General features: G+C 40.9%; 1 protein-coding gene across 1 annotated transcript; it reads left to right on the forward strand.

Annotated features, from left to right (window-relative positions):
- Positions 1–11,415: 11,415 nt before the first annotated feature.
- On the forward strand, positions 11,416–13,039 carry LOC122782137 (putative nuclease HARBI1). The gene is made up of 5 exons (XM_044046350.1): positions 11,416–11,549; positions 12,165–12,303; positions 12,384–12,495; positions 12,582–12,744; positions 12,838–13,039. Exons 1-5 carry the CDS (start codon positions 11,416–11,418, stop codon positions 13,037–13,039), a joined length of 750 nt encoding a protein of 249 aa, XP_043902285.1.
- The last annotated feature ends 455 nt before the right edge of the window (positions 13,040–13,494 follow it).

The raw sequence follows: 13,494 nt of genomic DNA on the forward strand, positions 1-13,494 counted from the left end.
TCTGTCACCTCGTGTCCTCCCTACATGGCGTCGCACCGGAAGTCCACAAGAGGCGTTGTTATTCACCAGATCTTATCTTTTACTGTTAAAACACTAATACTTCAATAAAATCAGACAACTTAACAGGACAAAAAACAGACAAGCCAACATCAATGTGTCAAACGTGTTTAAGATATTGAGTTACAAACAAACAAACAACAGTTAGTGTGTCTAGGGTATCCATGCACATTAGAACATGACAAAAAAGACAGCCATGTTTTTTTTACTTTGTTTAATTTTAAACTGTCCTGTTTTTAGATTTTGACTTCCTGTGTTTTATTTTGAAAGTAACTTTCCTCTCATTTCAGGCCACTTGCCCTCCCTGTCACCAGCCTGACTGACATCCTTAATTGCCCTGATTGTTTCCACCTGTTGCCCCACCCTCATGGGTATTTAGTTTCTGCATCTCCCTTTACCTTGTGTCATCGTTCATGTAACATCCAGCCTTTGTCCATGTCATTGATTCTAATTTTATGCCCTCGTTTTCAAGTGAGATTTTTGTTGATAACTTTTGTTACTGTTACATTATCTGAAGTTTAGCCTCATTGAGAGTGATTTTTGTTCTTTGAGTTTTCATAGTCTTTAGCCTCATTGAGAGTGATTTTTGTTCTTTAAGTTTTTATAGTCTTTAGCCTCATTGAGAGTGATTTTTGTTCTTTAAGTTTTCATAGTCTTAAGCTTCATTGAGAGTGATTTTTGTTCTTTAAGTTTTCATAGTCTTAAGCTTCATTGAGAGTGATTTTTGTTCTTTAAGTTTTTATAGTCTTTAGCCTCCTTGAGAGTGATTTTTGTTCTTTAAGTTTTCATAGTCTTTAGCCTCATTGAGAGTGATTTTTGTTATTTAAGTGTTCATAGTCTTTAGCCTCATTGAGAGTGATTTTTGTTTTTTTTCTTTTTTTCTTTGTATTATTTTCATAGCCTGATTATTTTTGATGACTAAGTACTCTGTGTCTGAATCCTGACCTGACACCAATCACAAAAAGCAATTACTTATTTTTGTGCTAGGAAACATTCCATTCTATGTGGGTTTTCTGTAATAAAGTATATTTAAAACATGAAATATAATTAATAAATATAACATTAGAGAATGCTGATCATACTTGTGATTTAAGATCCTTTGCGGTGTCACTGACTGGTGCAGATGGAGCTTGTTTTTTGCCTTGTGGACTCTATGGATGGAAGTAGCAGTGTTACACTCTTTAAAGTACATATTGCAATTCATCATCTCATTAGATGATTTTATAACTTTTTGCCTCAACAAATAACCTGAGATGGAGAACGATCCTCTGATGTTTTGGAATGTTTTCTATCCAGTGTTTTCTAAAATAAAACAGACACCAGATTATTCTGTACTTTCCATTTATGGCATTCCAGTCTCACAAAAACACTTACCTTAGTCTTCTGTTTGAAGACAAAAGGCTTGGACAGTTTCGACACATAAAAACCCAGTTTTTTTTTGTCTTCTACTCTTCCACAGTTCCAAGTCCACCTGATGTGTCTAAAGTTAATCAACAAAATAATACTGTCAATGTCAAATCAATTTAATAGTATCACTGAAGCACAATATTGCATTGTTCCATGTCATATCACATTACATTTAACAATCAAAAAATTTGAAAGTTATTCGGCATTTGACATGGAATGCAAAATCCTCTTGAATATGAATTTAGCATTTCATTTGGGTGGGGTTTGCTTAAAGTATTTATGATAATTACATGAACTTCTTACCTTCTTTCTCCTTTTGGAGTCGGTATACTTCCTCAGTAGGGCCTTGACAGTGACTTTATATATATCGACAAAGACATCAAGCCTTGAGATTTTTTTCCGCTGCAACCAGATCTGTTTCAGGTCCCACTGGCTCTTCTCTATGATACTGTGGGTTTGGTTATCCTGGGTGTAATTCTAGAGTTGGACATATCGATAACATTCCATCAAAACATAGGTATATATCTTCATTCATTTGGTTTATGTTATGTGTAATATCCAACATGGAAATGTGCTTTAAAGCTTGAATTTAAGAAGCTAAATGTGACTGAAGTTTGACATTTCTGAGTAATGAACAGCAAAAAGTTACATCCAACAGAAGAATGTAACAGTTGCAGTAAAGCGAAAGATACCTAATAGTCCTGGTTTGTGATTGAAGAGTCCTCAGGACATGGTCCTCCCTTGGTGAGCAGCATTTGGAGATTTCTGAAATGCTTTTCAACATTTTCTCCACTGTGTGAGCTGGAGAATACCATGTTGGTACTGAGGACAAGTTCATCCAGTGTTGATGCTTGTGTCATCAGTCCAAAACATGCATGGCCAACTTGTAATGTTTGGAGGCACTACAAAGGAAAAAGAGATTTCATAATGCTGTTATGTCTGAAATCTTAAGCATATTAACATAAAAACACCACTTACTGTTTTTTGCAAAGCTCCTTCGCATTTTTCATCGCGTGACTCAAGCATCTGTGGAGGATGGAAAGGCCGATGGCATCATCCTTTGCCTGTCCACGATCAGGAAATACTTGCAGAGGAGTTCTGATGAAAGTGACTGTAGGAGGACCACTGATCCGTCACAAATCAACATAACCAGCCTGGTTTTGGGTTTTGGGCCTTATTGTTTGATCTGACCACAGTCCCCAGAAAATACGAAACGGAAGTGGTAGTGTGGTCACCAGTTACGTATGTGGCCACAGGGAGAGGGGAAGATCCTTTAGATCATTTAGTCTTTTTTTTCACTTGACCGCAGTCCAATCCCTCAGTAGCTAACGTGTTACATGCTAAAGTAGCAGCTAACATTTAACCTTCTAAAGTGGTCGAGGGTCTGCTCACCTACAAAAACACAGACCCACAAAGACCCCAAAGTCGGAAAACGTACAAAGTAACACAAAATGCTTGCAAAATCATTAATGTTATTATGTCAGAGTAGAATATTTGAGGAGTATGTTTCCATTCAAACAGAGCTGAAGTGACTCACGTTATGGGCATTACTAACAAACACTGCTGTGTTCTAGTTACAGATATAAAACTACACAGAACATTTAGATACGTATGAGAAATTACCTACTCCACTCGGTAACATCGATGTTTACTCTTGTTATCTCCCAGCTCCTCAAATCTCAAAGTGCTACATTTTTAAAAACAAGATAATAAAATAAATAAAAGAAGTAAATTAGCTGTATGCTTTCCTAAAAAGGTAGGTTTTTAGTTCTTTTTTAAAAGCATCCTCCGAGCTCTGAGGTGGTCAGGAAGGGCATTCCACAGACGGGGAGCGGCAGCTTCGAAAGCTCTGTCCCCCATGGTCTTGAGCCGTGTCCTGGGTGCGAGCAGACGGTGCTGTTGGCCTGACCGGGTCCTGGCTGACAAGTGTGGTGTGAGGAGGTCAGTGAGATAAGTGGGGGCATCACCGTGCAGACAGTGGTGGGTGTGCAGGAGGACCTTGTACTCAATGCGGGTGGAGATAGGGAGCCAGTGAAGTGAGTGAAGGATGGGGGTGCTGTGCTCGTACTTTCGCATCCTCATCAGGACCCTGGCAGCGCTGTTCTGAACATACTGGAGCTTTTTAAGGCTCCTGCCAGGGATCCCGATGAGGAGTGCGTTACAGTAGTCCAACCTGGAGGAGACAAAGGCATGGACGAGTTTCTCTGCAGCTGGAAGGGAGAGGAAGGGGCGAAGTTTGGAGATGTTACGGAGGTGAAAAAAGGAGGTTTTGCAGATGTGGGTGACATGATTGTCAAAGGAGAGGTGGGGGTCAAACTTGACCCCTAGGTTGGTAACGGAGGGAGAGAGGGGAATGTTGTGGCCAAAAAGTGAAACTGAGGTTATGGGGGAAGAACGGAGTTGTTGAGGAGTACCGGTTTGGATGGCTTCTGTTTTTGAGCCGTTCAGCTGCAGGAAGTTTTGACTCATCCATGTGTTTATCTCCTCCAGGCAGGAGCCGAGACGAGCAACAGTGGCAGAGGGGGACCCAGAGGGGGAGACTTTAAGGTAGTTGTGTGTCGTCAGCATAGCAGTGGAAATTAATTCCATGCCTGCTGACGACACACCCGAGGGGATGCATGTAGATGGTGAAGAGGGTTGGACCGAGCACAGAGCCCTGGGGGACCCCACAGATGACAGTGTGGGGGCGAGATTTAGCATCCCCCAGGACCACGCGCTCGGCCCTGTTAGTGAGGTAGGAACGGAACCAGTGAAGGGCAGTGTCAGAGAGGCCAATGAAGTGCTGGAGACGGTGGAGGAGGATGTTATGGTCAATGGTGTTGAATGCAGCAGAGAGGTCGAGAAGAATGAGGAGGGATGTGGAACCGGAGTCAGAGGACCTCAGCAGATCATTGGTGACTCTGATGAGAGCTGTTTCTGTGCTGTGGGAAGGGCGAAAACCGGATTGGAATTTTTCATATAGGTGATTTGATTTGAGATGGTTGTGAAGCTGGATGGAAACGACTTTCTCTAGGATTTTGGAAATGAATGGGAGGTTTGAAATGGGTCTGTAATTTGACAGAGGGATTGGGTCTAAGGTTGGTTTTTTGAGTAGGGGTTTTATCAAAGCTGTTTTGAGGGAGGGAGGAACATTGGCTGTTTGGAGAGAAAGATTAATGATTTTTGTTATGAGAGGGGTAATGGATTGGTTGTGTGTTTTGAGCAGAGGAGAAGGGAGGGGATCAAGAGAGCAGGTGGATGGTTTGGATCTGTTAATGATCTTTTCGACCTCCTGCTGCGTTGTGTCCTGTAGAAACATGGCGTGTAGCTGCTGAGGACGGCTTTGCGGTAACGGCCCGTGACCATGTTATTATAAATGGCTTATTCTAACGCTACGAAAATTACACAATAATTACTATACAGTGATTGCATAACACGGGTTAACATTATATGGATAGTAAATTAGATGTTTGCTCATATATGCCCAGGAAAATCTACCTTTTAACTGGTGGCTAGTTGGTACCATGGAAAGCACCATTTTGCATGTTTCTACAGTCCATGAACTTAAAAATATTTAATTGTTTAAGCTGATAGAGCATGTTTTCTTGTTTGTTCATGGCTGGCTACATTCTGGATGGATGGGAAAAGTGGAGAGTCGTGTGCCTTGCCACATTGGATGTCAAGGATGTATACATATTCACATTCATGACAATCGGAATGCTCTCCTTGGGATGTGGTATGTTCATGGAATACCGGAAAATGAGAAAGATCGCCACTGAGCTGATCGATGTGAGGGTGGAAAGTGCCACAGCTCAGAGGGCTATGGTTGGGCTGCACTCCAACGTCTCCACAACCCTCGATTACGTGACAAGAATGGGGAAGCTGAGCGGGGCGAAAGCTATAGATGAGATGGATGACTAAAGGGAAAAAAAAACCAACAAAACGGGTTCTCACACCATCCAAGTTAATAGTTAACCTGATGAAGTGATTGGATCACTTTGTGACTTTGGGACGTATAACATGCCAGGCAACAAGTCGAGACACGAACGACCGAATATTATGGACACCTGTACAGACATACATGTAGTCTGATTACTGTCTAGAGCTAGACTGCATCTCTGAGTGCTACCTGCTGCTGAAACATGTTTTGTCAAACTGTCATAAGAAAAAAAAAAAAAATAGTTTGATGAAATTATGTATTGTACGATGAAAATATGTATTCTGTGGGTAATGGGGGTGGGACTAGATAAGCTTTTGCTTCTCCCACTTTCCCTTTCAGTTATGTCTATTGTGTGGACTACACCAAGGTGATGTGTGATGATGAGTGATCTAACTGACATGAACGAAATAAACATATAAATAAATAAAGTATCTTGCCCAAAGACACATCAGCATTTAGACTAGCAGACGACTCCCTCTACCACTGAGCCACCGTCGTATGTAACCCACATGGCTCCCAGTCCCTCTACACTCCCCCCTGTTATTTTGATGGAGGAGTGTCGTGCACAGAGAAAGGAGGCAGGGGGTGGAGTGGCTCAGTGGTTAAGACCGGTACCCTGTGTGCGAAAGACATAGTCGCGATGGTCGCAAGTTCGATTCCACCCCTGGCTGATTGTACTCAATTCAATTGTAAGTCGCTTTGGATAAAAGCGTCTGCTAAATGTAATGTAATGAGGCACCAGACGCAGGATACAGGATTGTGATCCAGAATTCAGCCAAGCATTTACTTCACATTATTTGGCTTCTGGCTCCAACATTTTGTGGGGCCAGGAAAAGTGAACCTGCAAATGAGGGTCGCGGGTTGCGCTGGTGCCAATCCCAGCTGACATAGGGCGAAAGGCGGGTCACAGCCTGGACACAAACAGCCATGGCCCTTCTAGTAGCGGGTTCAGGGGAAGACTGATGATTTTTTCAATCGTAGAGGCGGTCCTTCCACACTCACTTGTGTGGCATAATTGTGCATTCTCGTCATGTATTTAGGTTTATGACACAAAGTTGCTAAATTTGTCGCTAGTTGGTCTTTTTAAAAAACACATTAAAGGCACGCTACATAAACGTATACAGACATTATTTCTCTTTCTTTCCCCTGACTCGGTTCATTCTGTCTCTGTTGTTATTATATCTCATGTTTACAGCGTCTTCTTCTGTTTTTTGGTGTAATGTTACAGCACAGCTACAGTGCTGCATATGTACTACATTGTTTTGAGTAGTTCCAGGGGGTTCTGTGTGGACGGAGAAATGTCCTTTTTGCCGTTTCTGTGTATGTGGCCTCAGAGCGTCCTTGAATCTGAGAACCTGGACAAAACCCACTCACACCTGAGGAGAACATGCACAGAAATAATAAACATTATATTCATTATCAAAAATAAAGATTTCTACCAAATCAAATTAAATACGCCACTCAAGGAAATAAATTGGCAACACAAGTTACATTTCAAATAAATCATTCATGTAATGGAAAAGCTACTGATCTGTTTTGCTTCAAAAACACTGTAGCCTTGCTTACATTCATTATCAGCACATTACTGAACAGTCACAGAGTCATAAAAGCTGCAAATGTACAGTGAACAGTCGCCTGAACTATTGGTTAAAACAAAGGATCATAAAATGACAATAACTGGTAGTATAAACCCATAAATAACAAAATATGAGACCTAGCTCACAATGCTTACCTTGTGGGGCAAGGGAAAGTCAAAATGGCGCCTCACACTGACCAGACTGTTTCCTGCTTTAACTCCTGGTACACAGACAGTACAACAGCAACACCTTGTGGTACAAATAGGTAACAGATTTATTTCTACAAGGAATAGTATATCAACACCCAACTGAATGATCTGTGTGTTAGTGTTGGAAAGTAACAGTGAACAGGTTCGCAGTGTACATCCTTTACATCTGCAGTAGAATGTGTTTCCTGTGATAAGACAGAGCTTCACCACAGGCATTTACACCTACTATTAACATCAACATCCCACTGATCACAGTCACCTTCCTCTTCCTCTGTAAAGATTTCCAGCAGCAGACGACAGCACCACATTCTGTGTGTCGACATATCAACAACAACATATCTCTTTTTTTTTTTTACCTTTTAAACATCTTTGATAAATGGTCTACATGTGGATTACATCTTTGATAAATGGTCTACATGTGGATTACATCTTTGATAAATGGTCTTTCTGTGGATCACATCTTTGATAAATGGTCTACATGTGGATGTGGATGATCACATATAAATGAATGATAAATGGTCTACCCACATCTTTGATAAATGGTCTATCACATATTTGATGGATAACATGTTGATAAACTGTGGATTACATCTTTGATAAATGGTCTACATGTGGATCACATATTCGATAAATGGTCTACATGTGGATCACATCTTTGATAAATGGTCTACCTGTGGATAACATCTCTGATAAATGATCTACATGTGGATAACATGTTTGATAAATAAAAAAGTAATTTATTCAAACATTTAAAGATGACACACCCTGAGAGCCACAGTGAGCTAGAAAAAAGACAGGCTGCTGTGAAAGTCCAGTCTCCTTCGCCACCCGCAGACCAGCAGAAGACCCTGCACGAGAGTCTGCACAAAAGCCAAGTGTAACCAGGTACAGACAGTTACCTTTGACAGTGGAGTGATAAAGTCTATAAATATACCGATCACAATCTAATTTTAACAGACACTTCAGGTGATGGGGATAATTATATCCAGTATTGTCCAGTTGTTGATTAGCCTACTTTTTAGTAATGTTTACTGAATATTTTGTTTAAGTAATTATCCGATATCAAATTATTTCCACACCTTAAAGGGGAATTTATTGTTGAAAATTGCTGGCTCACAGTAACAAGATAAGAAATATGAGATACAATTTTGGGGATTTTTTCATCTTTGCATGACAGTTTTATTTTTTCCATTGAAAAGAAAATATTAAAAACTATGGTGTTTTTTTTTTCTTTTTAGCTTTTTCTACCAAGATTGGTCTTTTTTCTTTTCTTTTTTTGATATATGTAGATTTTATTGATTTTTATCGAAGTGCTCTCTGTATTCACAAAAATATCAAAACAGGAAGGAAAACAAACCAATATCCAAACCAAAATGACTTCAGGTAGCTTATGACTAGGGATGGGTATCGAAAACCGGTTCTTGTTGAGAACCGGTTCCGACTGTTTTGATTCCTTGGAATCGTTTGCCAGTTTTGCAAACGATTCCCTTATCGATTCCGAGCGGGCGTGAATGACGTCACCGCGCACGTTGCGTAGCTTACGCAAGATAGGTACGCAATGTGCGTAGCGACGTCCAGTGCAGTGCAGCCGGCAACATGGCACCCAAGCGGTACAAACGCTCGAAAGTGTGGTTACATTTCACGAGAAAGGGTGACAACAGGGTAACTTGCAATATTTGCAAAGTGGAGATTTCATCAACGGGAGGAAATACTACCAATATGCAGAAACATTTGCGCACACAGCATGCGATAACTTTGAATGAATGTCGCGTTTTCGATACGCTCCGAGTCCGGAGTGATTCTCAACCCAGCAGCAGCAGCAGCAGCAGCAGCAACGTTAGCATGTCCTCCTCTGCTGTTAATACCGCAGGTAACAACACTGCCTATCATGTTAGCGCCATTTGCCTCGTTGTAAAACCTGCTATTACTAACAGTTAACATTAAATGAATGCCTTCTGCATTTAATTTAGAAAATGACCGTGACAACTTCGTCATAGCTGTAATAATGCACAGTTCCATTGAGTTTGACTGAATTCGTCACTGGCTATTAGAAAAATGTTACTGGATGTTACTGGCCATTCTTGTATTTGCCACAGAATAACTTATCTTGTATTGTATGTTGTTAATTTCTACATACAAGAATATTTATTTTATTATTATTATACCTCAAGACAGTTTGTAAAGTCATGTTACTTCTAACTGAACTAAAGTTGATTCTAATTGACCTGTTTGTTCTCCTTTTTTCCAAATGAGAATCGTTTAGCAGAATCGAAAATGGAATCGGAATCGCAAAAATCTTATCAATACCCATCCCTACTTATGACTGTCCTTATCCCAAAAAGTAAAACAAAAATTTATAAAATAAAGAAAAAAGAGAAAAATACATGTACATGTATATATACACATACCTACATACATGCATGCATAAACCCACATAAACAGATTAAAAAAAACAAAACAAAAATAAAAAAAGAATAAAAAGAAAGAGTCCCACCGCCACATCATACACAAGACAATCACAGGGTGGATGACGTTAATAAAAATAAATAAGTAAATAAAACAGCCAAACCATAAAAAAGTTCCTGGGCTACGTCGCTCCAAAACCTCCAAAAGCAATCAATGTATGTCCCAACAGACAATTTACACTTGATGCAAAGGGGAGAGGTCTGATTATCCATCTTGTTCAGAATGAATGTGGAATCTATGGAGTATCTTATATTGGGTTTCTCTCATTCGGTTGCAAATAAATGTGGTTTTGGTAGAGACTATTGCTCCATGCCAGTCATCTTCACGTTCCCATTTCTGTATCACCTTCCTTATATCTGATGTATCTAAGGAGTATAGCAGTGAATAGGAATGAGAGAGAAAATGTCTTGTGTCTTTACGATTGGGTATAAATAAATCTATATCACTGAGAGAGGGAGTGTCTGTGTGGAGATTTTTCACCTTTGATAGAATAAAACTACGGAGTTGAAGATACCCATAAAAGTGTTCAGATGGAATGCTGTATTTTTGTTGACGCTGTTGAAAGGACATCAGTGTATTACCCTGGTATACATCCCCAATAAGCCTGATGCCTTTCTTATGCCAACTACCAAACACACTATTATTAATTCCTGGGGTAAACTCATCATTCTTAGTCACAGGAGTTAATGCAAAAGATGAGGCGTTTTCCCCAAAATGCTTTGTAATGTCTCGCCAGACTCATGAGTTTGCTCAGTAGAGGGTAGGGAGAGGAGAACCATTCATCAATACCCACTTCAGATTTTAAATGAGACTGGAGCCAGTCCCAGACTATCCGGGTGTGGCAGGCCCAGTTATAATATCTCAGGTTGGGTAGGGCTAAGTCCCCTCGTTCCATTTGCAATTGTAAAGTCTTAATTCTGATTCTGGGTCTTTTATTGTGCCAAATAAATCGTGAAAAGGCCCTTTCTAGATCTAAGATAACCATCTATCTACATAGGGTAAAGCAACCAGAGGGGTATTCCATCAAGCAGGCTAAAGGCAAAGCCAAGCTTAAATGGCCAAGTCTGGCTAATATGAGTGAGAGTTCGGTTCCATCAAAGAGGCTGAGATTAGCCCCAACTCAGTAACCATGGAAACTATGACTCTGGCTAAGCCTCAACCATGGCTAAGCCATAAATGTGGCTCAGGTTTCCGTTCCATCAATCTGAGCCTCAACCCTGTTCCACCAAGGTGGCTAATGTGAATGCCAGCCATGTAACCATGGTAACTTATGCTGCCGGGCAAACCTGGTCTGTAGCAGGCTAATAGTGAAGCTTAGCACCATCTATTATCAAAGAATGTCCAATAGACAGAAACAGAGACACACACAACTGTCATGGAATGATAAAATAATATGTAAAACATAAATTATATAATAAAATGTATTAAAGAAATGATTTATACTAATAATTATATATAACTACATGAAAGAACATTATCACCAACATAAAATATAATAAAAATAAGACACAAATAAATTAAACTAATTGGCCAAAAAATATAATAAAAGGAAATTGAGGCATTGAAAATAAAAGATTGAATATGTACTCCAAACCACAATTAGATGTAAATGCCCTCCAATCTCCACCCCCACACACCCTCCTTGCCGCCTATTGGCTGGCAAAGCCAAAGCCAATTAAGGTCAATTGACAAAGGCCAAGACATATAAGCAGTGCATTCAAGAGAGGGAGAGGGACACAGACAGACAAAGAGAAAGAGAGATTGAGTGAAACATTTCAACATGGCATGCCCATTCATTGACAACCCAGTGAATGAAGAGGCCCGGATAATTCGACGGGCCTTCCTACCACCACCAGGGCTCTTCCAGGACAGGACCAACCCGTTGACCCACACAGATGCGTACCTGTGGGAGAGGTACCGGTTCAGCAGGCAAAGCATTGTGTATTTATGCAGTTTGCTTGAACCACACATTATGAGGGTCACTCGCCGCAGCCAGTCTCTGACCACTGTGCAGTCAGTCTGTATTGCACTGCGGTTCTTTGCCAGCGGTACTTTTCTCTACAGTGTTGGTGATGCTGAGAAGTTAAGCAAGGCAACTGTTTGCGGAGCGGTAACACTTATGTCCTCTAGTCATTTGTGATTATTTCCAGCATCGCCACATATTATGCAAAGGAGTTGAGCTGATCACATGGGGGTGTCCATGATGTCATATAGGTCATATATGTCATAGGCCATGACTAATTAGAAACAGAGACAGATGGCAATGAAGTAATATATTTATTTAAATAAAGTAATTTCCATAGTTATCTTTCATATTTATACATTAAACATGACACAGAGCAAACACATTACAGGTAAGAGCAGTCTACCTGGCCCTGAAGCAGTTCCTTAACATCTATAAACATCTACATCACCTTCCCTGGCCATCATGACCCACAGCGTATCAAGGAGGCATTCTATGCAATTGCAGGTTTGTGACATTTAAATGCATTTCATGTAAAGTGGAAAGTGGCCCACAGGTTGATAATGTTGTACCTTATTTTTCCACATAGGCTTCCCCAATGTCCTTGGCTGCATTGATTGCAGCCATGTGAGAATTGTGGCCCCATCCGGACCAGTGGAACGAGATTATGTGGACCGGAGAAATGACCACAGTCTGAATGTACAGGTATGTAGCATACTACTGAAGCCACGATTGTCCCAACAGTAGTCTCAAGCATAACTGATTGTTACCCTTCATGCTGACAGATGATCTGTGATGCCAATTACTTGATCACTAACATTGAGGCAAAATGGCCTGGGGGGGTACATGATGCCAGAATATTCAGGGCAAGCTCAGTGGCACAGAGGCTTGCTCAAAGTAAGAGAATATCTCAAAATTAACATTCCTTTTGTTTCAATGTGTCATGTCACATAGATGACATCCATTCCTTTCTCACCCTGCAGGGGAGTTTGAAGGTATCCTCCTTGGAGACAGGGGTTATCCCTGTCTTCCTTACCTTTTAACACCATATAGCGATCCAGGGACTGAGGCAGAGGAGGCCTTTAATGGTGCCCTCAATTCCACCAGGGCACGAATTGAGATGGTTTTCGGCCAACTGAAGTCCAGGTTCAGCCTCATATTCAGATAATAGCCTTCAAACTACAATACTGCCCAGACAACCCTACAGTTTTAAATGTCTTTTTGCTCCAATACCGACAGGTTCCAGTGTCTGAAATACTGGAGGGTTGCTCCAGAACGTGCCTGTGATATTACGGTGGCCTGTGCCATCCTCCATAACATCGCAACCATCCGCAGCCATCCGCAGAAAGAGGCTCCTGGACGTCACACTGGAGGAGAGATGGGAGGACCCCAATCCCATGCCAGAAGACATGGATGGGAGGGCCGTGAGGGACCTCTATAGGGACGCACATTTTCCATAATTTGAAGAGCTCCATTCTTAATTACATTTTTTTCTCGAATGTACTGCAATGAAATTTATATTTTTTCACAGAATTTAGACAGGACACAGTAGACATTTTGAAAACTTTTAATTTTATGTTGGTGGGTCATGCAGGTCAGGCTGTGGAGACCAAACGGAACATTAAATGCAGTAAGAACGATGACCTTTTGCTGTGCATTTGGAGTCATACTTACATCCTTTTCCATCTTCCTGATCTCAAGTTTTATCTTCTTAATTTGGAGCCTCTTATACTCCGTTGCATGGAGGAGATACCGCTTATAAATTGCACGGATGTCCTATGATGAATTAATGTGTCAGTGCAACCAACTATGCAGTTTATGGTGGGTAAAAGGGAGCGCCTACTCACTTCACTTCGCCCAGCAGATGTAGTCCTCCTGCCAGCTGGGGAAGGCCTA

This window comes from Solea senegalensis, linkage group LG15 (genome assembly GCF_019176455.1).
Source record: "Solea senegalensis isolate Sse05_10M linkage group LG15, IFAPA_SoseM_1, whole genome shotgun sequence".
Taxonomy (NCBI): domain Eukaryota; kingdom Metazoa; phylum Chordata; class Actinopteri; order Pleuronectiformes; family Soleidae; genus Solea; species Solea senegalensis.